Below are 26,524 nucleotides of genomic sequence, written 5' to 3'. Positions count from 1 at the left end.
AGTTTGAACCAGACACCTACTGTAGGAGTCAAATCAGTTTTTCTTGAACGCATTTAACAATGTGCCATTCGCATGAGATACATAATGTTAATGTGACGTTATGTGCAATCACTATTTTATTGAATAGATGAGAGGAATTCTAGCCAGATTTATTTTGAGTGGGCTGGTACAATTGTTGAGTAGGCAATTTGGATGAGTGATAGTCCAGAGGTTAAAGAGGACTAGTAGCCGAAAAATCTTAATCTAACGAGAAACACTCTTTGTAGTCATTACCTACAAAATAATATATAGTTTTAGTCAAATATAAACTGAAAACAGAGAAATAAAAAAAATCTGAGGACAAACTTTCTTAAAATGAAATCTCTATTCAGATTTATTCAACTACATAAGATTTTGGATTGAGCTTTGTTCCCTAATAAAACTAGAAACTGCTCCAGTGAAACTTCCCATCGTAGCCAATATTTAAAAAACTAGAAGGTAGTCTTACTTAAACTAATTTAAATCAACTATAAAAAAAAAACTATAGTCAAACTATAATGGAACTTAAGTGTGTGTAGTGGGTATAGTGGGGTTGTTTTCCCAGCATGCCTAGATAGTGTGGACATGAGCCATACAGTCAGTCAGTCAGTCATCTTCAGATTACCACCGCCGTATCCACTGCAGCGGGTCACGGGGAGCCGGGGCCTATATCGGCAGCATAGGGCGTGAGGCGGGGGACACTCCGGGCACGACGCCAGTGCACCGCGGAGCCATGAGCCATACATTTGTTGTGCAATGGCTGGTTGTTGGAATAGGAAATGGTTACCATTGTCTGAAGATTATTTGCATCATGAGCTGAATCTGTCACATGGTTGAGCACATCCCGTTGGGCTTTAATGGGTGAACAGAAATAAAGTTCTATAACATGAAGGTTAAGGTGCTGAATGAACTGAGTTTTACCAGACAATATATTTCAGACAATATATCTGTGTACCTGTCTGAAAGTGAAGCATGTGTGAATCACTGTGAAGGTAGCCTGTCAAACATCAGGAACGGTACTTTACTATTTCATAACTGGCTGAAAAAATGAAATTAAATGCTCACTTTGACTGCACTTGTACTGTGCCCCACTTCTCTGATTGTTCAGCTACTTTAACAATGAACTTCCTCCATTATGGGACCAATAAAGTTGGTCTTTATCTTGGCTTGGCAAATGCAAATGTGAGTGGGCAGCGAGTGGCCCCTCACCAGGGTTGGCTGGTCCTTCTCCCAATATATTCACAATCTCTCCTCTGGACATGTCCAAACCATCTCAGTCTGGCCTCTCTGACTTTATCTCCAAAACCTCTAACATGTGCTGTCCCTCATGTCCTTCATCTCTGCTACCTTCAGCTCTGTTTCCTGTCTTTTCTTCAGCGACACTGTCTCTAGACCAAACAACATCGCTGGTCTCACTACAGTTTTGTGCACCTTTTCTTTCAATTTAGGTGAAACTCTTGTATTACACATCACATCTGACACTTTCCTCCACCTGTTCCATCCTGCCCGTACACGCTTCTTTTACACCTCTTTTCCGCACTCTCCATTGCTCTGGACCGTTGACCCTTGGTACTTAAAATCCTCCACCTTCTTGATCTCTTCTCCCTGTAACCTCACTCTTCCACTTGGGTTCCTCTCATTCACACACGTACTCTGTCTTACTGTCTTACTAACCTTCATTCCTCTCCTTTCCAGGAAAAACCTCCACCTCTCTAGCTTCTCCTCCACCTGTTCCCTGCACTCACTACAGATCACAATGACATCTGCAAACATCATAGTCCATGGAGATTCCTATTATCTATTGCATGTTACATCATTGATTAAAAGAACAGGAGATAAATTATGTTTTCGTGTTCCTTGTTGTATCTTGTGAAGTAATAATCTACATTATATACATTTTTTAAATCAAGCGGTGAAAAGTCAGAACGTCACACTCACAAGCGTCACTCAACCACAGCCACGCCTTAAAATGGTGACCCACCAATTACTGGCGAGGTGATCCTATCTAGTAAACAATCACGTTGTCTCGTTCTCAAACGGACCAATCGGTGACTGTCTTGGGTGGGACTAGCGTAAGAGACTTCCTGGTTCGGAATGCTCCCTCATGGGTGCGAAATATCCGTCATACAAAGCTATTGATTAGTAATAGTTAAGTCTTTGTTTGACTACAGTTGGTCGACACGTCGTCGCGATGGGTTTGCTGACGATTCTGAAGAAAATGAAGCAGAAGGAGAAGGAGATGAGACTACTGATGTTGTATCCTGTCTGCATCAGCTTGCTAGCTAAGCTGGATGCACGTTAGCATTTCTACACGTTAGCATTAACTACTGTATTTTTGTCGTATCAAGCTACCTTGCTGTGTGTGACGGACGGACGGACCGTGTAAATGTCGTGAGTGTTTCTTTAACATGGGTCGTGCAGAGGTCTGGACAACGCAGGAAAAACCACCATCGTGAAGAAGTTTAATGGCGAGGACATCAGTACCATCTCCCCAACGCTGGGCTTCAATATCAAAACTCTGGAGCACAAAGGGTGATGAATGAATGAAAATGAATGAATGAATACTTTAATAATCCCAAAGAGAAATCATTCGCCTCTGCTTACACACAGTCACATACAGTCATGCACAAGAATACCCAAGAATAGAGTTATAACACAAGTTATAACTGTTAAAAAACCCAACACAGCAATTTGCCACCCCGACATTATAAATAAAGTATAAATAGGTTCAGATCCCAAGCAAAACACCTACTGGCAGGCACGTTCATCACACAAAAAATTATTTGTTAATTATTGATTACTGTATTACCTAAACATTCACGTCAGGTTTCTGTCACTGTTCTCCATATTCTTCTGTTAACAGTCCAAACATCACATCAACACTAATGTCAAATACCAAATCCTCTCTCATTCACTGTCTGTATTGTTCAGGTTTAAACTGAATATCTGGGATGTGGGAGGTCAGAAGTCTCTGCGCTCCTACTGGAGGAACTACTTTGAGAGCACAGACGGGCTGGTGTGGGTGGTGGACAGTGCCGACAGACTCAGGCTGAATGACTGCAAGCAGGAACTCAACAAACTGCTGCTGGAGGAGGTAACCAGAAACACACTGGATTGATGGGGAAGCACGCTATGGCTTCACTGCTTAAGTGTGTGTGTCTAAATCTTTAATCTGTATAGATGTTGCTTCCTGTCTTTCCTCCATACAGAGATTAACTGGTGCAACGTTGTTGGTGTTCGCCAACAAGCAGGACTTACCAGGAGCTTTTTCCAAAGAGGCGATACAAGAGGTGTGGTTTTTACATGTTTTTGATTTAGTGTTGTGTTTCTGATTTCAACTCATGTTGTTGATACCTTTGTCCGGCAGGCCCTGGCTCTGGATGAGATCAAGAGTCATCACTGGTGTATCATTGGCTGCAGTGCAGTAACAGGAGAGAACTTGTTAGCTGGAGTGGACTGGTTGATAGATGACATTGCGTCTAGAATCTTCACAGCTGAATGAATGCGTCCCTGTTTTTTTTTTTTTTTGTTGTTTTGGATTGTCCTGCACTAAAGAGGGATCCTCTCACAGCCTGAGCTCCAAGATTAAAGGGAGCATCCTCAAAGGGTGATGTCATCATCCACAAACTGCTGACCAATCAGCAATCTCATCAATCTCAAACATGACCTTCTGCAGATGAGGTAAACCGTTGAGCATAAATACCGATGGAGATTAACCCCAGTGACCAGTAACTAGCGTTGTATTAACTTGAAGTTATGACATTAAAACTTACTCAATGAAGTAAATTAGCATGTTTCCTGTAAATTTGATAATCACCTTTTCACCAAGTTGTCACTGGAAATTTATCTGTAAAACAAGTTGAAATGACAGCATTTGCAAGAAATTATGTATTTAGCATTTAAGGAACATGTCAATAAAGTTTTCTTTGCTGTCTTGTTTGTTTGCTGTTTTTTTATATACAGAGAAAGGTTAGCTAAGAAGAAGTGGGACACAGAGGACTGAGGAGACTAGACAGGAGTACAGGGAGATTCAGCGTAAGGTGAAAGTAGAGGTAGCAAAGGCCAAACAATGGGCTTATGATGACTTGTATGCTAGTTTGGACAGTAAGGATGGAGAGACTGATGTTTACAGGTTGGAAGGACAGAAAGACATAAATGGGAAGGACGTGCAACAGGTGAACATGATTAACGATAGGGATGGAACTGTACTGACAGGAGCCAGTAGTGTGATGGGAAGATGGAAAGAGTACTTTGAAGAGTTGATGAACGAGGAAAATGACAGAGAACAAAGACTAGAAGAGCTGGCTGTAGTGGACCAGGTAGTAGCAAAGATTAGTTAGAATGAAGACTGGAAAGGCAGTTGGTCCTGATGATATACTGGTGGAGGTATGGAAGTATCTAGGGGAGATGGCAGTAGAGTTTCTGACTGGGTTGTTCAACATTCAACAGGATCTTGGATAGTGAGAAGATGCCTGAAGATCGGAGAAGTGTGTTGGTGCCCATTTTTAAGAATAAGGAAGGTGTGCAGAGTTGTGGCAACTACAGAGGAATAAAACTAATGAGCCATACAATGAAGTTATGGGTAAGAGTAGTTGAAGCTAGAATAAGGGCAGAAGTGAACATTTGTGAGCAGCAGGGTGGATTCATGCCAAAAAAGAGTACTACAGGTGCAGTATTTGCTCTGAGGATGTTGTCAGGTGTGATGTGTGATAGAAGAGTTTCAGCTAAAATGAATGGAAAGGTGTACAAAACTGTGGTGAGACCAGGGATGTTGTTTGGTCTTGAGACAGTGTCACTGAGGAAAAGACAGGAGACAGAGCTGGAGGTAGCAGAGATGAAGTTGCTGAGGTTCTCTTCGGGAGAGACCAGGACAGATTGGATCAGGAATGAGTACATCAGAGGAACAGCACATGTTAGAGGTTTTGGAGATAAAGTCAGAGAGGCCAGACTGAGATGGTTTGGACATGTCCAGAGAAGAGATAGTGAATATATTGGTAGAAGTTTTGTACTGCCAAGCAGGAGGCTTAGAGGATGACCAAAGAGGAGGTTTATGGATGTAGTGAAAGAGGACATGAAGGTAGTTGGTATGAGGGAAGAGGATGCAGAAGACGGGGTTAGATGGAGGCAACTGATTCACTGTGGCGACCCCTGAAGGGAAAAGCCGAAAAAAGAAGTTGTCAGTCAAGTTTTAACATCCTGCTTCAAAGCGGTAATTACATTACGCTTCAAAGTGATGATGTATTGTAATTGTCAGCGTTTGTGTGTCCGTCTGTTCGTTTGTCCATTCCTCCGCGCCACCATACTGTTCCACCCCTCATCCACCCATCCGCTGTGGACCATCTGCTGTGGACCTGCACCTCCCATCCACCAGTATCACCCCCCACCTAACCATCGACTGGGGTCCTGCTGCCTGTCTTCCTTGGTGTCATCTTACTTTTCCACCCCTCATCCGCCCAGCCGCCGTGGACCTTCCTCTGTCGACCTGCACCTCCGAGCCCACCAGTATCACCCCCATCTCTCCATGTGCTGTGCACCTTATCCTCCAAGCCCACCAGTACCACCCCTCAACTATCCATCGGCTGGGGTCCTGCTTCCTTTCTTCCTCCGTGCCGCCATACAGTCATCCACACAGCTGTAATTGTGCCTTGACTTTAGCAACCTTAACCATATTGATACTGTCTCTATCTGGCCTATCTGTCACTCTCTCTCTGTCTCTCTCTCTGATGCTGTTCTTGTCTTCCTTTGATTTCTTTTCCACCCAACCGGTCGAGGCGGATGGCCGCCCAAAAGAGTCTGGGTCCTGCCCGGAGTTTCTTCCTCATCGAGGGAGTTTTTCCCTGCCACTGTCGCTTATGCTTGCTCTGGAGGGTTCAGTTGGGTTTCTCTGTCTGTTAAAGCGCTTTGAAATGTCTGCTGTCATGATTAAGCGCTATATAAATAAAACTTGATTGATATCTTCACACCCGTTGCTGATAAAAAGATGAAGCAAAAAGCACATTACTCAGGCAGCAAAGAGGATGAAAATGAGAGGATGACCTTGACCTTGAGAAAACTAGGTCGAGGTCAAATTTTAACTTTTGTACACTCAGGAACTGGGTAAGATAGAAAGACAAGGAAGGCCAGTGTAAAACTGTAGATCAAAGCTAGTGCTTTGATCAATTACAGTAGGTCAGAGCACTAGCTTTGATATTCGACCTATGCAAGTAAGTCAGGGTAAAATTTTGAATTCAAGGGTGTCGCGGGATGTTGCAGTCTGTGACTGCAATGGTTGTAGTTAAGATTGAAGAGATGAAATGATTACGTTTATATTGCAGATGGTGAAGGATTGTGACCTGCTCAGGTTATAAGCTGCTCATTTGAGACACCTTAGAAAACAATGTAAAGGGTGAAGTTCAGTGACTGGTTGACTGTCACAGCTCCAAAGCTGCGTGTTTGTGATCTAGTTTCACCCAAAGACCTAGAAGTCAAATCAGTTTTTCTTGAATGCATTAAACAATCAACCATACGCATGAGATACATCCTGACTGTTCTGGAATTGGAATTATAATCTTTTTGAAATATTGAGTGATAACCAAAGCCTAACCTTCTCAGAAATGGAGAGAAATTTTCCAGTAGGACTTCCTGATAATTGCTGGACCTCATCACAGTATCCACACACTGCAGGTTTCTGTTTCTTCTTCACATGGTTTGACTGCATAATTTTGTAAACATAAATATGATGGACAAAGAATGAAGTATAGGAAATTTAAGTGGATAAATGGTCTCAGTAGGTTTCTTATTATATAGCAGAGGTATTCAATTAAAAGTAATGGAGGTCCGGTTATAAAAAATTCTTCTTAGTAAAAGGTTCTAACCCAAGTCCCGTTTCTTGCTTATAGCCGGTCCCTATGTCCACATTATCATTTATTATCAATTTTCAATGCAGGATATTTAACTGAGTGTACAGCTAGCTCTTTTACCTCACCATAAACAAAAGTAGACCCCGGCAAATACATTTCAAGCCTTTATGTTAGATTTAAGAACAAACAAACCTCAGAATTAAAAAAATAAAGTGCAAAAAGACATGAATAATCCTTTTTCTTGTAAAGACATCCCAGCCTAAATAACTGAAGGCCTACATTTCAAGTAAAAAAACATTACCATGTTCAGAAAGCATGAATAAAAACTGGCTCTTTCAGGGAAAAATGCAAACAGAACTTTCCTCATGAGAGAAAGTGGCATGTGGCTGCCAGTAATTTACTTGTATATACAAGGTGACCACAAGGTGTACACAGGCACACCTTACATAGATATACTTTATTTATCCCAAACTGGGAAATTTAGGAATATTCACAACCTTGTGGTTTCCTTGTGGTGGAAAGAGAGCACTGGACTTTGTCAGCATCTCTTTTATTGCTGCATGTATGTCCTTGTGTGTTTCATAGTGGTGTTACACTCAGAAAAGAGCTCCTTATCTTTGTGAAGGAACCTGACACACACAAAAGCTACAACTCATCAATCACCACAGATATGCATGGTGCTCTCTAAATAGCTGCATCAAGCTGTTAATATTTCTGATTTTCTGGTTGCTGTTGAAGCCGACATTGGGAGTTTTTCCACACATCTCATCTTTCTGTTTTCCCCTCAGTGTCACAGCAGCTTGTAAGCACTTATTCGCAACTGTGCAATCAACAAAAGATGTTTTATGTCGCCCCAAAATCCACAATGCCTTTAGTGAACATTTTGTTTGTCGGACTCCAGGAGATAATTCTGCGCAAAAGCTCTGTGCTTTGCTTCATAGTGGCGCTTCACATTATTAATATTACATGTTCAGACTGTATGAGGTAAAACGGTTTTGAGCTGCCCGACAGAGGAATAAACATATATTTATCCGTCCACTCATTGTTAACCAGCGGTTGTCCTCATTAACCTCCCTTCGTTTGGAGCTGTGCTGTCCTCATTGTCTCCCTTCCTCTGTGCTCCTGTGGCGGTACTCACAGCGGTAGCGAGCTGTCTCACTTTCAGGTGCGCAGACAGACCAGGTAAACAAATGATCTGATTGGCTGAACTGAGTTGCGCTATTACCGTGTTAGTAGCAGCGCCCGCTGTCGGTAGCCGCAACCGTCAGTAAAAATGTGCCAAGAAAATCCACTCTCGTGAATTTATCAGAGTTGTCACAGGTCCGGACAGAACCATCACGCGTCCGCATGCAGACCGCGGTCGACCATTTGGGGACACCTGTTATATAGCATTCCTTTCTATTAATCTTCATGCTACATGGAGGCGGCTGTTGGATTTCTACTGTTCATGATTTATAAATATTTTTGTTCTATTACAGTCCACACACAATAAGGGTAATGTGGTTCTTTTTAATTTAGCTTAGTCCCACAGTGGGGAAATTCACGAAATTGTGGCAGCAGAGGGGGGTTCATAAAGATGTGACATGATAAACACAGCAACTAATTCACTGTATTTGACTATAGAGCACATCAACATAAACCATACCCATAAAAAAAGTTTTAACGCTTATTGGCTTCAGTGACATGCGGTGTTCATGGCTGGTGAGGCACTGATTTCATCCTTACATTTACAAACATATGAACGCACAGTGGAACTTATTCACCATTTAATTAGGAATAGTGAGTGGGTTTTGTGTCAGGGCAGATTTACACATGCAAATTGTAACAAATAATCATGTTTGATTAAAAAAAACATTGTTGTCACCTACATGTTTGTTACGTTTACTTGTAAATGAAGTCCATGCAGTTTTCTCAGAAGCATCAAAAAAATTTAGATGTTTATGGTCTCACTGTATCGCATGCAGGCACAGCTAGCCGAATGATTGCGCAATCCATGGTGCGACTCGGCTGGCGCCTCATCACAGGTCTCTCAGCAGTAAATGAAAATTCAGCAATCGAGTAAAAATGACAAAATTGGTGACATTTGACAAAATAACAATACACACCACTGTATATATCTATATATAACCAATTTATTTATTCCATGATGGTTAGGCACGTCACTGATTAGCCACATGAGACTAAGCCACACATATACTGGCATATAGACAAACATTGTGAAATGAGGTATTTTCCAACAGTGAAATGATGTAAATGTTTACTTTCTATAATCGATTGCAAAATTCGAGTCATTGGCCACATGTGGCTCATGCAGACGACAGTCCAGATGAAAACATTTCTTAGATGTTCTTATAGAAGTTTCTCCTAGTTTGGATGGTCCTGCAGTTAAGAGGGACTCACAGTCTGAGCACGATTAGAGGAAGCCTCCTCAAAGGGTGATGTCATCCCCAAACTGGTCAGCAGGCCCTGCTCCTGAACAATCAGCAATCTCAACTCTAACATGACCTTCTCCAGACCAGGTGAGCAGTCAAGCATAAATTACCATGGAGATGAGCCCCAGCAACCTGCTTCTTGTGTATGACCGAGAAAACACTGATTTGAAGGCATCTCATTTGTCTCAAGTTAATACTTGAGGATGACAAAGCTTCTTGGATGAGAGGTGAAAACATCTTCAGGAAAGTCTTAAGTCCAGTGGATCGACTTAAACAACTTTGGATCAGCGTGTAGAGGTTGGATATCTGACGTAGTGATCTGAAAAGGAAGACATGGATTTTCAGAACGAGGGGAAAACAGTGTCAATATTTAAGTTTTATGTGTAGTAGATCAGAGGGGATACCAATCAGTCATGAATCTTCAGACTGGGGCGGTAATAAGAAACTCATCACTTCTAATATTCTGGGAAACCACTTCCACATTCAGACACTCACCAGAGGTCAGGACCTTGTGACTGCATGATGGCAGACCTGAAACACAAGGAGGCATCAGTTTGAGTTTAACCCAACTTCAAAGTATCTCAACTCTTATTTGTCTAAGTTAATCTTTAGAATTCAACTAGTTCCAGCTGATTTTGTAAATGATAAGGACAACTAAAGTTTGATTAGCTTAAACCATTTTATATGATCAGAGGGGATACCAATCAGTCATGAGTTTTCAGACTGGGGCGGTAAAATGACCTCATCACTTCAAGTTATGACATTAAAAGTTACTCAATGGAGTATTATCAACCAGTTTCCTGTTAAGAAATATCAAGTAGGGATTAGTTAAGGACAAAATCTTAAAACTTGTTTTGTTTGAAAAACAATTCCCTGATTTAACCAAATTGAAATGCTTTCAGTATAGAAGGCTTGTCAAGAGATACTGAGCAGCAAAAACACAGTAAATGGAAGGATTTGGATTCCGGAGGATCAAGTCACTTCTCTAATGGTTATTTTATCTGAAGCAATCTTGTCTGCTGTTCCCAACACCCGGGTCACATGACTTCAAACCTGCAATAAAGTTACTCGTAAAGCTGGTTTGAAAATGTTGCCAATCATGATTTAACTGTTCTAGGATCAGAGGAGAATACCAATCACGAATTGTCAGACTGGGGTGGTAATAAGACTTATTACTTCTAGTACATGAACAGACCAAAAAGATGCTCACATTAACTCTTGATATGCTCAGATGATTCAGACCAACAGCTTTGACTTCAGCCTCGTTTTGCAAGCTTTAAGAAAAAACAAATCAGGATTAACAGTTTACTTACATGCTGGTGCAAAGAATTAGTGAAACTGAATTCAGTAAATCTAGTCTATGAAAACATCCTAATGACACTTCTGCCTCATTTCCATTCAGACTGTTGGTAACCCCAACGGGTCTTCCCCTTGTTGCCCTAGCAAACCAGTGGGTTCACCTTTTCAGGTTCTGGAATTGACATAGGGCGTAAGACGTCTGCGAGTGTCATCATGAAGGAAACACTTCAGGCGCTTACAATAAGCTTCGTGTCAGGTAACGTACTGAGGACTCACCCAGCTGGACAAACGTCCATTCAGGGGAGAGGACATCTTCATCCGTTGATGCCCAAACGCCTGGAACAAGTAAGCATGAATCAGCACAAATTCTAACAGGGTTCATATCAATAATGTTGACCAGCAATGTCAGATATTCCATTTCTCAACAGCAGTTCAGACGAACGAGATTCCGAATAATCATCATTTTCAACAGGTCTGGGAATCAGGTAAAGGTGTCGTAGTCGTGACAACTTACCTTCACCTTGGAGCTCCTACATCCTGCTGAAGCAGCAGCTCACATCTGCTGGATAGTTACAACAAAGCACTTAATACACACATTTGAACTGAATCAGCATTAGTAAAAATAACTGGCATCTAAAAGCTAGCGTGAGAAACTAGCCACGCAGTTTCAAATGCAAATCAATCTGATAAAAACAGTTTCTCAGATGTTCGTGTCGTTTCACATTGGGTCAAAGTGAGCTAAGTATCATCATCAACGGAACTGCATTACCACTGATGAGCTCTGAATGCAATTTAAAAAATGGAAAACTCACCAACCAAACCCAGCGGCTGCACTCATCTTCATCGCTGCTCTGCAAAGGAAAGGACACTTTAGAGGCGTTTCATTCAATCTCTTCTGTGACACCAGGATTCAGAGTTTGATCAGGGCTTTGGTGACAATCTGCCATTTGACATGAGTCGTCCAAGTGTTTGATGGGTTTGGACCCATTTCATCCTTTCAAACAGGCAAATGACTAATCATTTATACCCTAGGGCTGAATGTCACAGGAAATATGCCTTACCTTTCAGATCATTCCACAAATGAGGATGTTCCAGAAGAATCTAAAAAGATAAACACATTGTTAGCCATGAACTGATGCCACTACTGTGTTAATCTAGTTGGTTGTGGGATTTAAGGGCTCAGATTCACAATATAGCATCACAATAATCAGGCATATGCTTGTCTATTTATGAATTCATCACTTATGGCCCATTGTTAAAGTATGCAAGTCAATTATAATTCAAGCTCACCGGCTTATGTCCTTTTATCTTTCTTCATTTTTGACCTTGGGACTCTAAAGAACAAGAACAGTTGTCATTTTTACAAAAGACGTTAACCACATCTATTGTCACCTAATGCGAATGCGACGTAGCCCATGTGGTACTCAGAATCTGGTAAAGCAGTTTCTTCAAAAGGATGATTCAGTAAGAGAGAGTTCAGCAATTCATCACTGCAGCACTGAGCCCCAAGACTAAAACCACAACAGCACAAAATCTACTGAAATATAGAATAATTTATTCACCTGCGTAGACTTTCACAACGGTCTGACATCTGAGGGGGAAAAAATGGTATGGGTTATCAGGGCAAATTCAGACGTGGTACACTCCATTAGCACCATGCTACTCAGTAAGGTATTTTAAGGTATTAGCTTCTTCACAAGTCAATCAGTGAGAGAGTTCAAATTGGTCATCACTGTAGCACAAAATCACTCAGTTCCTTAAAATTTATAAGAGGCATAGTTGACAACTTTTATAATTTGCTTATTACCTTTGCAGCCAGTAGTCACCAAGTTTATCTGCAGAACAAGGAGAAACTACTGCATTAGCATGCTAACGCTAGCAGATTAACCACGTTGGTCGACACGTGACCGCGCCATACAGCACGCTCCAAACAAAAGTTTGTTAATTTCATTCTTATAACAAAAAGTGTCGCTCATCAGAACGTTTAAGTGCAATCACAGTCATTCAGTACAGGTCTGTGAGAAGTTTCATCACTGAGAGACACTGCAGCCGCAGCACAAGCAGCAGCCGCCATGAAAGTTGATTTAAGCACGAATTCATCACGATTTCCAACAAATTCTGCATTGAGCATTTCAGTAACTTCTTTTCAATAACGTTTGTAAGATTGAAAAAATGAAATTATTACGTTTCTATGGCGGATGGTAAAGGATTGTGGCCTGCTCGGATTACGAGTTGCCCGTTTAAATCAAGTTAAAAAACACTAATGGGTGAAGTTCAGCGACTGATTGACTGTCACAGCTTCACAGCTAGGTCTTTATATTATATAACTTAATACAAATAACCTTAATAAATTGACACAGCTAAATGACACTGACACACACACAGCTTCAGTTCTTACCTTCAACAGACCAAATTCGGAAGTGGACGAATAAAATGGTCCGACTCTATTATACCCTGCCTGAAGGTTCCTCCCACTCGTGACCCGCCTTACTCCGCCTTTCATTGGCTTGCCTTGATAACTCTAGCCAATCACCGCTCTCCGTACCTCAACCTAACTAGCCAAACCAAGACTAACTGAACAAGTCATTCAGAGGCTGAGTGGAAAAGTGGAGAAGACCTTAACCTGAAGAAGATTCAAAATACAGTACAGTACATCCACGAAAGGAAGCCTTTAAATGAACGACTTTAAGGGTTGGAAATATTTGACAAATAAAGCTGTTAATGCATGCCAGCATTTAGAAGAACAAGCTTTAGTGTCATGATAAGATAAGAGAGATAAGATAGACCTTTATTAGTGGGGAAATTAGCGTGATTGCGGCAGCAGAAGGGGGGGGGGGTTGTTCATACATACATAATACCGTAGAAAATACATACATATTAACATATGTAACATATACATATTAACATACATCTTGTGACACAAAATCATCAGGCAAGCATAGTGAGTTAGTCCTAGTGCTGCCGTAATGGGCCAACATAATCTAACGTTCCTGAGATGCATGGGTCTTTTTTTAATGGTGGGGAAACCTATCCAGACGTGAAGAGATCATGCAAACTCTACACAGAAAGACCATGATGAGAATGCTGGGATTTGAAACCATGACCTTCTTGCTGTGAGGTAACAGTCCTGAACCCTGTCCTACTGACTACCCAAAGAGGGATCCCTTCAGGGGTCACCACAGCGAATCAGTTCCTCCATCTAACCATGTCTTCTCTCTCTTCCTACGAACACACTTTCCTCCTCTCCTTCTTCTTCAGGAACCAACAGTAGTCCAAATTCCACCGGCACCCTGTAGGTCAACAGCAATGTAGCCGCAAGAGGGCACAAGCCAGTGTCTTATTGTGCTGGTCCCAAGCCCGGATAAATACAGAGGGTTGTGTCAAGAAGGGCATCTGGCGTAAAACTTTTGCCAAATCAAAGATGCGAATCAAACCTGTGACTTTCACACTGGATCGGTCGAGGACGGGTTAACAACGACCGCCATCGGCGCTGTTGACCTACAGGTCGCTGGTGGAAATTGGATTACTGTTGGTCGAAGAAGGAGAGTGCGTTCGCACGAAGAAAGAGAAGAGGAGTGCCAAGAGAATAGGACTAAGAGTAGGGACGCTGAATGTTGGAACTATGACAGGAAAAAGTAGAGAGTTGGTTGACATGATGCAGAGGAGGAAGGTAGACATACTGTGTGTCCAGGAGACCAGGTGGAAAGGTAGCAAGGATAGAAGTTTAGGAGCAGGGTTCAAGTTGTTCTATCATGGTGTAGATGGGAAGAGAAATGGAGTAGGAGTTATGTTCAAGGAGGAGTTTGTTAGGAATGTCCTGGAGGTAAAAAGAGTGTCAAATAGAGTGATGAGTCTGAAGCTAGAAATGGAAGGTGTGATGTTCAATGTTGTTAGCGGGTATGCTCCACAGGTAGGATGTGAGCTGGAGGAGAAGGAGAAATTCTGGTTGGACTTTGATGAAGTGATGCAGAGTATACCTAGAAGTGAGAGAGTTGTCATTGGTGCAGACTTCAATGGACATGTTGGTGCAGGTAACAGAGGTGATGAGGAAGTGATGGGCAGGTTTGGTATCCAGGAGAGGAACGCAGAAGGACAGATGGTAGTTGACTTTGCAAAAAGGATGGAAAATGGCTGTAGTGAATACTTTCTTCCAGAAGAGGCAGGAACATAAAGTGACCTATAAGAGTGGAGGTAGGAGCACACAGCTAGACTACATCTTGTGTAGACGGTGTAACCTGAAGGAGATTAGTGACTGAAAAGTAGTGGTAGGTGAGAGTGTAGCCAAACAGCATAGGATGGTGGTGTGTAGGATGACTCTGGTGGTGAGGAAGTTGAAGAGGGCAAAGACAGAGCAGAAGACGAAATGGTGGAAGCTAAAAAAGGAAGAGTGTTGCATGACTTTTAGGAAGGAGTTAAGACAGGCTCTGGGTGGTAGGAGGTACTTCCAGATGACTGGACAACTACAGCTAATGTGATCAGGGATACAGGTAAGAGAGTACTTGGTGTGTCATCTGGAAGGAAAGTAGATAAGGAGACTTGGTGGTGGAATGAGGAGGTACAGGAGTGCGTACAGAGAAAGAGGTTAGCTAAGAGGAAGTGGGACACTGAGAGGACTGAGGAGAGTAGACCGGAGTACAGGGAGATGCAGTGTAAGGTGAAGGTAGAGGTAGCAAAGGCCAAACAAGGGGCTAATGATGACTTGTATGCCATGTTGGACAGTAAGGGCAGAAGTGAACATTTGTGAGCAGCAGTATGGTTTCATACCAAAAAAGAGTACTACAGATGCAGTATTTGCTTAGAGGATGTTGATAGAGCGTGTAATGTCTCCTGTCTTTTCTTCAGTGACACTGTCTCTAGACCAAACAACATCGCTGGTCTCACCACAGTGTTGTACACCTTTCCTTACATTTTAGCTGAAACTCTATCACACATCACACCTGACACTTTTCTCCACCCATTCCATCCTGCCTGTACACGCTTCTTCACCTCTTTTCCACACTCTCCATTGCTCTGGACTGTTGACCCTTGGTACTTAAAATCCTCCACCTTCTTGATTTCTTCTTGATGTAACCTCACTCTTCCACTTGGGTCCTTCTCATTCACACACATGTACTCTGTCTTACTGCGGCTAACCTTCATTCCTCTCCTTTCCAGGACAAACCTCCACCTCTCTAGCTTCCCCTCCACCTCTTCCCTGCTCTCACTACAGATCACAATGTCATCTGCAAACATCATAGTCCATGGAGATTCCTGTCTAACCTCGTCTGTCAGCCTCTCCATCACCATAGCGAACAAGAAGGGGCTCAGAGCTGATCCTTGATGCAGTCCCACTTCCACCTTGAAGTCCTCTTCACACCGATAGCACACCTCACCACTGTCTTACAGTCCTCATACATGTCTTGCACCGCTCTAACATACTTCTCTGCCACTCCAGACTTCTTCATACAATACCACAGTACCTCTCTGGGCACTCTGTCATAAGCTTTCTCCAGATCTACAAAAACACAGTGCAGCTCCCTCTGGCCTTCTCTTTACTTCTTCTTCTTCAAAGCAAAAACTGCATCTCTCAATCAATCAAGTTTTATTTATATAGCGCTTAATCATGACAGCAGACATTTCAAAGCGCTTTAACAGACAGAGAAACCCAACTGAACCCTCCAGAGCAAGCATAAGCGACAGTGGCAGGGAAAAACTCCCTCGATGAGGAAGAAACTCCGGGCAGGACCCAGACTCTTTTGGGCGGCCATCCGCCTCGACCGGTTGGGTGGAAAAGAAATCAAAGGAAGATAAGAACAGCATCAGAGAGAGAGAGAGACAGAGAGAGAGTGACAGATAGGCCAGATAGAGACAGTATCAATATGGTTAAGGTTGCTAAAGTCAAGGCACAATTACAGCTGTGTGGATAACTGTATGGCGGCACGGAGGAAGAAAGGAAGCAGGACCCCAGCCGATGGACAGTTGAGGGGTGGTACTGGTGGGCTGTAGTACTCTTTTTTGGCATGAAACTGTACTGCTGCTCACAAATGCCTTCTGCTGCCCTTAGTCTAGCTTCAACTACTCTTTCCCATAACTTATGGCTCATAAAAAAACTAATAAAAACTAAAGACATATTTACAGAAAATGCTTATACAAATCACAGAACACAGGTTTACTAGAGACATCAGATGACATCAGGCAAAAAGCAGGGTACACCCTGGACAAGTCTCCAGCACCAACTCAAGCACATTTTCGGTCAACTAAGACTGACCAGTTCACACAAGCTGCATGCTTTTAGAAGTGGGAGGAGAGAGCCCAGACAGACACGGGGAGAACAGAGAGGTAGAAGACAACAGCAACACTCACTGCACCGCCACGCTGCCCTGAAGAAAGTCTACCTGGGTATTTGGACTACGTAACGTCCTTTAAAATTATATTAGATGTCCACAAGATGGCATAATAGAAAGGAAAACAAAACAGCTCAAGTTCTCAGGTTATGATGTCTAAATATTTTCTCAATTTAAAGCATAAACTTCAATTTGCTGACCCTATGATAATTTGGGTGTAAGTGTTAAAATCTTATCAAGAAGTGTATAAATCACATGGCTTACCTGGTTAGTATAGATGAAATAAAAATAAAAGTAAATGAATATGTAAATAAAAACACATTTTCACATTCACAGAATTTTCTTCTTTTCAAATGAAAAAATTTTGTTCTCATCATTTTAAACTAAAACTGCAGGGTTATTTCACAGAATCCAAAGCTCTCCAGTTGCTTTCAAACAAGCTAAACATTCAAAATACTATTAATTAACTATCCAACCTCACAAGTTTCATGAAGTTTTGATTGCTGTTTGCTCTTCTTCTACAAATAGGCAGTGTTGGAAGTATAACCCTAATGGAGTTAATAATCACATTTTATCACACAATTATTAGTTAAAGTGTTAAAATTGAAGTTGTGGCCCTTCAGAATTATTACTTTAGTATATTCATATGATTGTACAAAAACTTGTTTTATATATCATTCATTAGAAGTCATCCATAATAACATTTCTGACATAATCAATTATAAATGAGATAATATTTTTTAACATGTAAATATATTAATCTTTATTCGTTTCTGACTTCAGAAACTTTGATTAAGATACAAAAAGATTTTTCAAAAATATTAAAAATATCAACAACAGTTACTGGGTAGGCAGGAGGTAATAGAAACACCAAATGAATCATGGATAACAGGAAATTACTCCAAGGCCATTGTAAATATTAATGCATAATTCCTGAATAATTATCATTTTGTTTGACAGTGATAACAACTGAGCTTTTGAAGTACAGTACAGTAACTAAAACCTTTCCTGTGAAATGACAATATACAGTACATAAGTCTACAAAATGTGTGGCTCAATCAAAAAATATAAATACAGTATTACTGTCTTTAGTGCTGATTTTTTAATTGTTTCAATTAATTGTAATTTTTTAAAATTTAATTTTAAATGTAATTTGCAGGATAATGAAGCTATAAAAATCAGTTCCATTACTTTAAAGATGCTTGCATGTCTTTCCAGGTTCATTTACTAGAACACACGGTGAAACATGAAGGTCATCTCTCAATCACTGACAAACTAGCAGCCAGGAACCGACTAACATAAAATAAATGTGATTACATACAGAGGTAAAGTCCACTATTTAGTCATTGCATTGCAAATGAAAATGTTGAATGTATTTGGCTACACATCAACAATTCCAGTTTCATGGTATTAAACCAAAGATTATTTGTGCTTCAAGCTCGTAATAGTGGACTGGATATAATATGAAATTAACAACATAGCAGATTTATTTAAGACGCAGCTGAACTTAGTCACATGACTACTGTTAAATCAACAGCTCCCCTCCTTCAGCTCATGAGATACAATATATTAACATTTAAATAAACAAATTAATGAACTATGATCAGATAAGTTAGAAAATATTTGAGTAACTGATATTAACTTAAATATATTTATATAGATGACTGATGATTAAAAGAAAAAGATCTCATTTGCTCTGCATTGAAACATTTCATTTACTATATTAATGTTATCTATATGATGTGAATCTTCATACAATCATGTAAATGACCTTTAAATGTCCTCACTGGTGTCAAGATTAATTTCTTACATCAAGTTCATCCACCGTGAATAAAGACATTTATATAAATACTAAGGAGTTCACATTTATATCCGTGTGGCTCTTCACTTCTATTGAAACTCAGCCAACACAGATTTGTGTTGCATTTTCTGCTTTGATGAAGGCGAGGAAGACGACATTGAGGATGATGTCACAGGCACGAGTGTGACGCTGTAAAGGTTGGTGATGAAGGCCTCCCAGCCGCGACGAAAGGCTCGGTCCAAGGTCTGAAACGAGAAGAAACTTGCAATTCACAAATGTGATCTGAAACAGGTCATCATGGTTGCCATGACAACAATCGCTTCACATGGATCAGAAATGACAGCAACAGATTTAAACGTCCACCAGGTTTGTTCAGGAAACTACAGAAAATTGTTTTTATTCATCCTCAGTATGGTTTGATAGGACTCCTTCTTCACCTCGACGTCTCTCACAAAATGTCTGTGAATGTTTGTGCAGTTATCTTTATTGATTTTCAAATGTATTATCTACACTCTTTTGATTATATTGAAATATCTACCCTGTGGAAAACACATCATCAGCTGACCTGATTTGAACTGAAACTAGGTTGGAGTTCATTAGAAAACCACACTTCACCTTTTTTGTTATTGACAAAAAAAAGTACAGTATCTCAAGTTAAAGCTGATTCAAACTGATGAAAATATTGTTTTAAAAGTTTTACAGCTATAATATCAGTCTCCATACATTCATTTTCAACCTCTTATCTGGGGCCCGGGTCGCGGGGGCAACAGTCTCAGGAGGGATGCCCATACTTCCCTCTCCCCAGACAACTCCTCCTCGTTCCTAGGCCAGCCAAGAGACATAGGCTCTCCAGCGTGTCCTAGGTCTTCCCCGAGGTCTCTTCCATTTAAGACATGCCCAGAACACCTCCCCAGGGAGGCATCCAGGATACATCTGAAACAGATGCCCGAACCACCTCAGCTGGTTACGCTTGAGGCGAAGGAGCAGCGGCTCTACTACGAGCTCCTCCCTGGTGACTAAGCTCCTCACCCTATCTCAAAGGGTGCACCCAGCCACTCCATGAAGAAAACTAATTTCAGCCGCTTGTATCCGGGATCTTGTCATTTCGATCATGACCCAAAGCTCATGACCATAGGTGATAGTAGGAACGTAGATTGACTGGTAAATTGAGAGCTTCGTCTCCTTCTTCATCACGACAGACCAATACAGCAACCACACTGTGGAAGCTGCACTGTTCCGTCTGTCAATCTCATGTTCCATCCTTCCCTTACTCATGAATAAGATAATTAAACTCCTCCACTTGGGGCAAACACTCTCCACCGACCTGAAGAGGGCACACCACCCTTTTCTGGTCAAGAACAATGGCATCGGATTTAGAGGTGCTGATCCTCATCCCACTACCTCACACTCAGCTGCAAACCGTCCCAGTGCACGCTGAAGGTCCACGTTTGATGAGGCCAACAGGACAACATTGTCTGCAAAAAGCAGAGATGAAATCCTTTGGTCCCCAAACTGGACTCTCTCCGGATCCTGACTGCACCTACAGATTCTGTCCATGAAGATTATGAACAGAACCGGTGATAGAGGGCAGCCCTGCTGGAGTCCAACATGCACCTTGAACACGTCTGACTTACTGCCGGCAATGCGAACCGAGCTCTGGCTTCGGTCACACATACAGGGACCGGACAGCCCTCAGCTAAGGGCCCCAAGTCCCATACTCCCGAAGCACTCCCAACAAGATACCATGAGGGACACAGTCGAAAGACTTCTCCAGATCCACAAAACACATGGTTGGGCAAACTCCCATGAACCCTCGAACACTTGATGGAGAGTGTAGAGCTGGTTCAGTGTTCCGCGACCGGGACGAAAACTGTATTGTTCCTCCTGAATCTGCGGTTCGACTATAGGTCTAATCCTCCTCTCCAGTACCCTGGAATAGACTTTCCCTGGGAGGCTGAGGAGTGTGATCCCCCTATAGTTGGAACACACCTTTTGGTCCCCCTTTTTGAAAAAAGGGACCACTGCCCCGGTCTGCCAATCCAGAGGTATTGTCCCCGACTACCATGCGATGTTACAGAGACATGTCAACCATGACAGTCCCTGCACATCCAGAGATTTGAGATACTCAGGATGAATCTCATCCACCCCCGGTGCTTTGCCACCAAGGAGTTTGTCAACCACCTCAGTGACTTCAGCTTGGGTGATGAACGAGTCCCCCTCTGAGACCTCAGCCTCTCCTTCCTCTGTGTAAGACAAAGGTAGCAGGATTGAGGAGATCCTCGGAGTATTCTTTCCACCACCCGACAATATCTTCGGCAAGGTCAACAGCTCTCCGCCTCTACTGTAAACAGTGCTAGCTGTGCACCGCTTTCCCCTCCTGAGGCCGATAGGCCTCACTCATGGCCTGCCCGACCTTCTCCCAGACCAGAGTTTTGCCTCTGCGACAGCACGAGCTGCAGTACACCTGGCCTGCCTGTACCTGTCAGCTGCCTCCGTAGTCCTACAATTCAGTATGGTTTGATAGGACTCCTTCTTCAGCTTGACGGCACACCTTTCTTCCGGTGTCCACCACTGGGTTTGGGGGTTACCGCCGCGACAGGCACCAGAGACCTTGCAACCACAGCTCCAAGCAGCTGCTTCGACAAGGGCTGCTTGCCAAGCCCCCCCTAGCCTCCTGCGGGATCTGAGAGAAGCTCTCCCGGAGGTAGGAGTTGAAGACCTCACTGACAGAGGGTTCTGCCAGACTTTCCCAACAGACTCTCAAAATACATTTGGGCCTACTTAGTCTGTCCGGCCCCCTGCTCTGCCAGTGGATCCAGCTCACCACCAGGTGGTGATCGGTTGACAACTCTGCCCCTCTCTTCACCCAAGAGTCCAACACACGCGGTCAGAGGTTTGATGATACGACAACAAAGTCGATTATCGACATCCGGCCAAGAGTGTCCTGGTGCCATGTGCACTTATGGACATCCATGTGGTTAACAAGGTGTTTGTTATGGACAAACTGTGACTAGCACAGAAGTCCAACAGAACACCACTTGTGTTCAGATCGGGGAGGCCGTTCATCCCAATGACCCCTTTCCAGGTCTCACTGTCATTGCCCACATTGAAGTCCCCGAGGAGAACCATGGAGTCCCCAATCGGAGCACCATTCAGTGTCCCTCCCAGGGACCAAAAAGGTATTCCGCACTGCTGTTTGACACGTAGGCCGATACAACAGTGAGACACCTGTGCCCAGCCCGAAGGTGCAGGGACGTAACCCTCTCATTCACCTGGGTGAACTCCAACATTTGATGACAGAGCTGTGGGGCTATAAGCAAGCCCACACCTGCCTGCTGCCTCTCACCTTGGGCAACACCAGAAAAGTGGAAAGTCCAGCCCCTCTCAAGGGTTTGGGTTCCAGAGCCCACACTATAGGTGGAGGTGAGACTGACTATATCTAGTCGGTGCTCTCAACCTCCCTCACAAGCTCTGGCTCCTTTCTCCCCTGTGAGGTGACATTCCATGTCCCTAGAGCTAGACTCTTTGTCTGGGAATTGGGTCGTGAAGCACCATTCTGACGACTGCCATCCAATTCACACTGCACACTGCAGTTTCCTCGGCGGGTGGTGATTCCACCGGGGGTTAGGCCCACGTCGTCCTGTCGGCCTGAGCCCGGCCGGACCCCGAGGGCAGAGGCCCGGCTTACAGACACTCGCATACGAGCACCAACCCCAGGCCTGGCTTCGGGGTGGGGCCTCGGTTACGCCATAATGGGCAACATCACGGTCCTTGATATTGTACTCGTCACAGGGGTATTGCTACTGCTTTTAGTCTGGCCCATCATCCAGGACCTGCTTGCCAAGCCCCCGACAACATATCTCCTGGGATCATTCGGGCACTCAAACTCTCCCACCACGATAAGGTGGCAGCTCGCGGTGGAGATAATAATAATATCAGTCTGTTGTATTAAATTAGGTCAATTTTGAGGACTAAATGTTGATTTAATGACATTTAAGAGTATTCAACTAACACTTACTGTATGTAGACTGAGTGGAAACATTATACTTATTTTTAATATAATGCTTAAGTATTCTTTGAACATCACAAGTGAAAGCAGACACAAGCTGGTGAGATCATCCTGAGGCTGGAAGCTGATTGGTTCACAGCAGTGGAATGTTTATGGTGTGGGTTCAGTGGGTGGGTCAGCCCTGCATGTTTCACCCCACTGATCAAACGTGATAAAGGAGGCACAGGTATGTCTTCCCAGGGGAAAAGATTTTGAGGGACAGGACAATCTTGGCACACAACTTTTACACCCCTTGAAGAGGCTGTTAGCAAAACTGCTTCATTTTTCATTTCATGAAATGTGACATCAAGGAAAACCCCATCAAAGGAAGTTAGCTAATGGGTTTGTGACATGCTCTAATGGTGGCTGTACCTTGACCCTCGGTGGCAGTCTATTATTAAGGCGATAGTTTCCATGGTGACTAATAGCCTCGTATGAAGTATGTGGATGATGTGAACAGAGAACTTTAGCCTCAGTTATGTAAGGCTGAGCAGCTTAAACTTTAACCAGCTGTGGTGAATATGTTAATGTAACATACAAAAAGCAGAAGACAACAAAAGAATCTTTGCATATAAACAGAGTGATTCTCATATTCCTGACATCTCACCTTGCCATAATTCTTCACCGCACCCCTCTTCACCATTTTCAGCCCCTCCTCTTGTTCTCTCTTCATTCTCCTCTCCTCCTCTCCCATGTCTTCTCGCCCTCTCTTTTTGTCTCTAATCAGCACCTGGTCATCCTCATCCTCCCGAACCACAAAGTGAACCAGTGTGTGGTGCTCCTTCTCATTCTCTCCATCCATCTCCTTCATCTTCTCCATCTTTACCTCCATCATCACCCCGGTACCCTCAGAGATGGGTGTCCCACTTGGATCCTCACTTTCCAGGTTGGGCTTCTGGTTCTCCTCAGCTCTTCCCTCCTTCTGCTTCTTCCTGGAGCTTCTTCTTCTCCACCTACTGCTGAGGCGGCTTGGTTTCCTTCTGAGGAGAGTCTCCCCATCATCCCCCATCACTTCTTCATTATACTCGGACGTCTCAGGTTTTTCCGTCTCATCTGCTCTTGGGACTCCTTCCACTCTCTCTACACCCACCTCTACGTTTTCCCCCATGTCAGTTCTGCTCACTTCAACGTCTTTCGGGCCACCTTCAGGCTCGTCAAGGCGACCATAGAAGCCATTGGATTTGTCCAGAAACTTTGGAGCCCGCATGGAGCTCCGAACAGAGCTTTTTCTGGAGTTCTTGCCAATTGCCATTTTTTTTAAGTTTGTATATCTTCTGTCTTTCTTTATCTTGTTTATTGAGCTGTTTGTATTTGCTTTCGTGCCTCAGAGCTCCTTGTTTTGTTCTGTCTGGGAGATAGGAGGTAAGAGAGATTAGAAATTTTATTTTCCTTAATTTTGGTTTTAAAGAAACAATCGTCTTCATTCATAGTGGCTCATAGAGAGTTACATAAGTGGAAAAGGTGTAGGAGGTAAAGAAAAATAAAGAAACAAAAAAAAGTAGTAGTTCTCTTGAATTTGTGTATGCGTGTGTGTGTGTGTGTGTGTGTGTGTGTGTGTGTGTGTGTGTGTGTGTGTGTGTGTGTGTGTGTGTCTGTGTGTGTGTGTTTGTCACGACATGACTTCATGGTAGGACTGATAACAGAATGTCAAATCTTTAGACACGATGTCCACTCTGACGCGGACTTTGACACCTGGACTACAGTCAGTATTGATGATGATGATGATGATAATGACGATGATGATGAATGTTTCATTTGCATTCTTTATTTGTAGCAAGCAAAAATTAAAGAAAAAAAATTAATGTTCAATCCTACATGAATCTTTCGACATTTTTGCAAAAACGTATCTTAAAGTTTTGGCAAGAAAGTTCAGTTTAACTGAATCAATCCCACACACAAACGTAAGGCAAATTTTTGGCATTATTACTCACAAAATCAACAGAAACCCACAAGCATATGCAAAATCCCAATAGTTGTATGAGGTGTTATTATATTTGTTTTTTATTTTTTAAACAAAATTCAATGGTGGCCAACACCCTGTGATCAATTATTTTGAAGTGTAAGAAGGAGCACAGGCATCGCGCCCAGAGTTTCCCCTGCCTCACGCCCCCCCCAGGCTCCAGCCCCCCGTGACCCGCTCCGGCGGACACAGCGGTTCGGAAAAAGAGTGAATGGGTTAAGAACAAACAGGATGAAAAAGAGCGCTAAATCACTTAGTGAAAAGAAAGCGATGAAAGTAACATGTAATTTTCTTCCATCTATAAAATAACTTGTATAAGTATAAAAATGATTTAAAACCCTTACAGTGTAGAAAGGAACAAAATGCAGTAACTTATTAGGGGGGGGGGGTCGCAGTTCTTACCTGATCTCGCTGTTGTCCTCTTCCTGTGTGTGTCGGGAGTGAAACAGCTCTCCTGTGTGAGTGAATGGAGCTCAAAACTCAGGAGAGTCCTCACACACACACACACACACACACACACACACACACACACACACACACACACACACACACACACACACACACACACACACACACACACACACACACACACACACACACACACACACACACACACACACACACACACACACACACACATACACACACGTCACAAACCCTGTTCCAATCTGCTGCTCTGTCGTCACCACAGCAAATAGACTGCACACACACACACACACACACACACACACACACACACACACACACACACACACACACACACACACACACACACACACACACACACACACAAGCACTCACCCACACCCACCCAAACACACACATATAGCAAGCACTCTCACTCACTCTTTCTCGGTGAACCTCACACACACACCTTTACACCCTTTACACACATTTATTCAGAGATTAAGGGCTGATTTGAAATCCGTAGCACAAACAGAAGAATGGACAAACATTCCTGCTAACACACACAAACACACACACACACACACACACACACACACACACACACACACACACACACACACACACACACACACACACACACACAGACAAACATCACTTCAGCTCACAGAACGTCTCACCACCAGAAGCAAACAGCCTAAACTGATACCATAGTTAGTCATTGACTAAGAACTTCCTGATCTGTCAGAGCTGAAGAGCAGAAATCAACTTTCATTTCAAAGTTGGAGGCAAACAAACAAAATGGGAATGAATATATGTCATAAATTTAACACGGTTTGACAATCTGACTTACAGACTACATTTATTTTTCTTGTATTCATGTCGTTCCTTCCAGGGAGTTGCTTGTTATTAAAAAAAACCCCGCACTGTCTGGGATTACAGAAACATTTATGTCATCTACATAAGAATAAAACTGTTGAGCAGATACACCAAACAATATCACTGTGTTCTCTACTGTCATTGGGAGCATGTCATCCTTTTAATATTAGCATATTGCTTTGTAAGGGAAAAATCGTGACTGACTATTTACCACAAACTGATCTATAACTCATCTCAGTTATGACTTTTGGCTTTTAAATATTTCATCCTCACTAAATTACAACTTGTGTCTTGATTTTTTGTTTTGTTTTGGCATTGTGGCCCTATAATTTGTCAGAATTCAGAATAAATTGTGTTCACAAATCCTTATAAAACAAAATTCCTCCATTACAGGTTTTAATTTTCTAATATCGATGCCATTCACTAAACTCCAGTTTTCTGCAATTAGAATGAAAAGATGCCTCTGACTTAGGTCCTACGTCGTCATACCTGCAGAATCCTCTTTACTTACAAGTTGCTA

At 42.7% G+C, this 26,524-nt stretch overlaps 2 protein-coding genes, 1 long non-coding RNA gene and 5 other non-coding genes across 11 annotated transcripts; 1 reads left to right on the top strand and 7 right to left on the bottom strand.

Moving 5' to 3' along the window:
• Positions 1-2,083: 2,083 nt before the first annotated feature.
• Positions 2,084-3,955, top strand: arl2 (ADP-ribosylation factor-like 2). Its single transcript, XM_068307957.1, has 5 exons — positions 2,084-2,274; positions 2,440-2,550; positions 2,950-3,112; positions 3,228-3,308; positions 3,386-3,955. Exons 1-5 carry the CDS (start codon positions 2,210-2,212, stop codon positions 3,518-3,520), a joined length of 555 nt encoding a protein of 184 aa, XP_068164058.1. The 5' UTR covers positions 2,084-2,209; the 3' UTR covers positions 3,521-3,955.
• Positions 3,956-8,969: 5,014 nt separating this feature from the next.
• On the bottom strand, positions 8,970-13,009 carry LOC137590860 (uncharacterized). 3 transcript variants are annotated; one of them, XR_011034533.1, is made up of 11 exons: positions 12,987-13,009; positions 12,396-12,423; positions 12,151-12,179; positions 11,879-11,922; positions 11,650-11,689; positions 11,401-11,439; positions 11,103-11,150; positions 10,865-10,924; positions 10,500-10,563; positions 9,785-9,820; positions 8,970-9,608 (listed from the first exon to the last, which is right to left on the bottom strand). It is a non-coding gene; the product is annotated as an uncharacterized lncRNA (long non-coding RNA). The 3 variants fall into 3 exon arrangements; XR_011034531.1 differs by lacking the exon at positions 12,987-13,009 and having other exon boundaries at positions 12,396-12,942; XR_011034532.1 differs by lacking the exon at positions 12,987-13,009 and having other exon boundaries at positions 11,103-11,147; positions 12,396-12,942.
• LOC137591025 (small nucleolar RNA SNORD31) lies at positions 9,675-9,749 on the bottom strand. Its single transcript, XR_011034578.1, has one exon. It is a non-coding gene; the product is annotated as a small nucleolar RNA SNORD31 (small nucleolar RNA).
• LOC137591026 (small nucleolar RNA SNORD31) lies at positions 9,972-10,045 on the bottom strand. Its single transcript, XR_011034579.1, has one exon. It is a non-coding gene; the product is annotated as a small nucleolar RNA SNORD31 (small nucleolar RNA).
• Positions 10,683-10,808, bottom strand: LOC137591027 (small nucleolar RNA SNORD22). The gene has a single exon (XR_011034580.1). It is a non-coding gene; the product is annotated as a small nucleolar RNA SNORD22 (small nucleolar RNA).
• Positions 10,989-11,055, bottom strand: LOC137591024 (small nucleolar RNA SNORD30). The gene has a single exon (XR_011034577.1). It is a non-coding gene; the product is annotated as a small nucleolar RNA SNORD30 (small nucleolar RNA).
• Positions 11,284-11,348, bottom strand: LOC137591023 (small nucleolar RNA SNORD29). The gene has a single exon (XR_011034575.1). It is a non-coding gene; the product is annotated as a small nucleolar RNA SNORD29 (small nucleolar RNA).
• Positions 13,010-15,958: 2,949 nt separating the features above from the next.
• sb:cb1058 (uncharacterized protein LOC394209 homolog) lies at positions 15,959-25,216 on the bottom strand. Of its 2 annotated transcripts, none has more exons than XM_068308205.1 (3): positions 25,123-25,216; positions 23,368-24,108; positions 15,959-18,957 (listed from the first exon to the last, which is right to left on the bottom strand). In XM_068308205.1, the coding sequence occupies exons 2-3, from the start codon at positions 24,010-24,012 to the stop codon at positions 18,802-18,804; spliced, it is 801 nt and encodes a 266-aa protein (XP_068164306.1). In that variant the 5' UTR covers positions 24,013-24,108; positions 25,123-25,216; the 3' UTR covers positions 15,959-18,801. The 2 variants fall into 2 exon arrangements, with proteins under 2 accessions (XP_068164306.1, XP_068164307.1); XM_068308206.1 differs by having other exon boundaries at positions 23,368-24,104; positions 25,123-25,170.
• Positions 25,217-26,524: the final 1,308 nt, after the last annotated feature.

This window comes from Antennarius striatus, chromosome 23, assembly GCF_040054535.1.
Source record: "Antennarius striatus isolate MH-2024 chromosome 23, ASM4005453v1, whole genome shotgun sequence".
Classification (NCBI taxonomy): domain Eukaryota; kingdom Metazoa; phylum Chordata; class Actinopteri; order Lophiiformes; family Antennariidae; genus Antennarius; species Antennarius striatus.
Note: the sequence above shows the minus strand (reverse complement) of the source record. Positions and strands in the feature narration are given on the sequence as shown.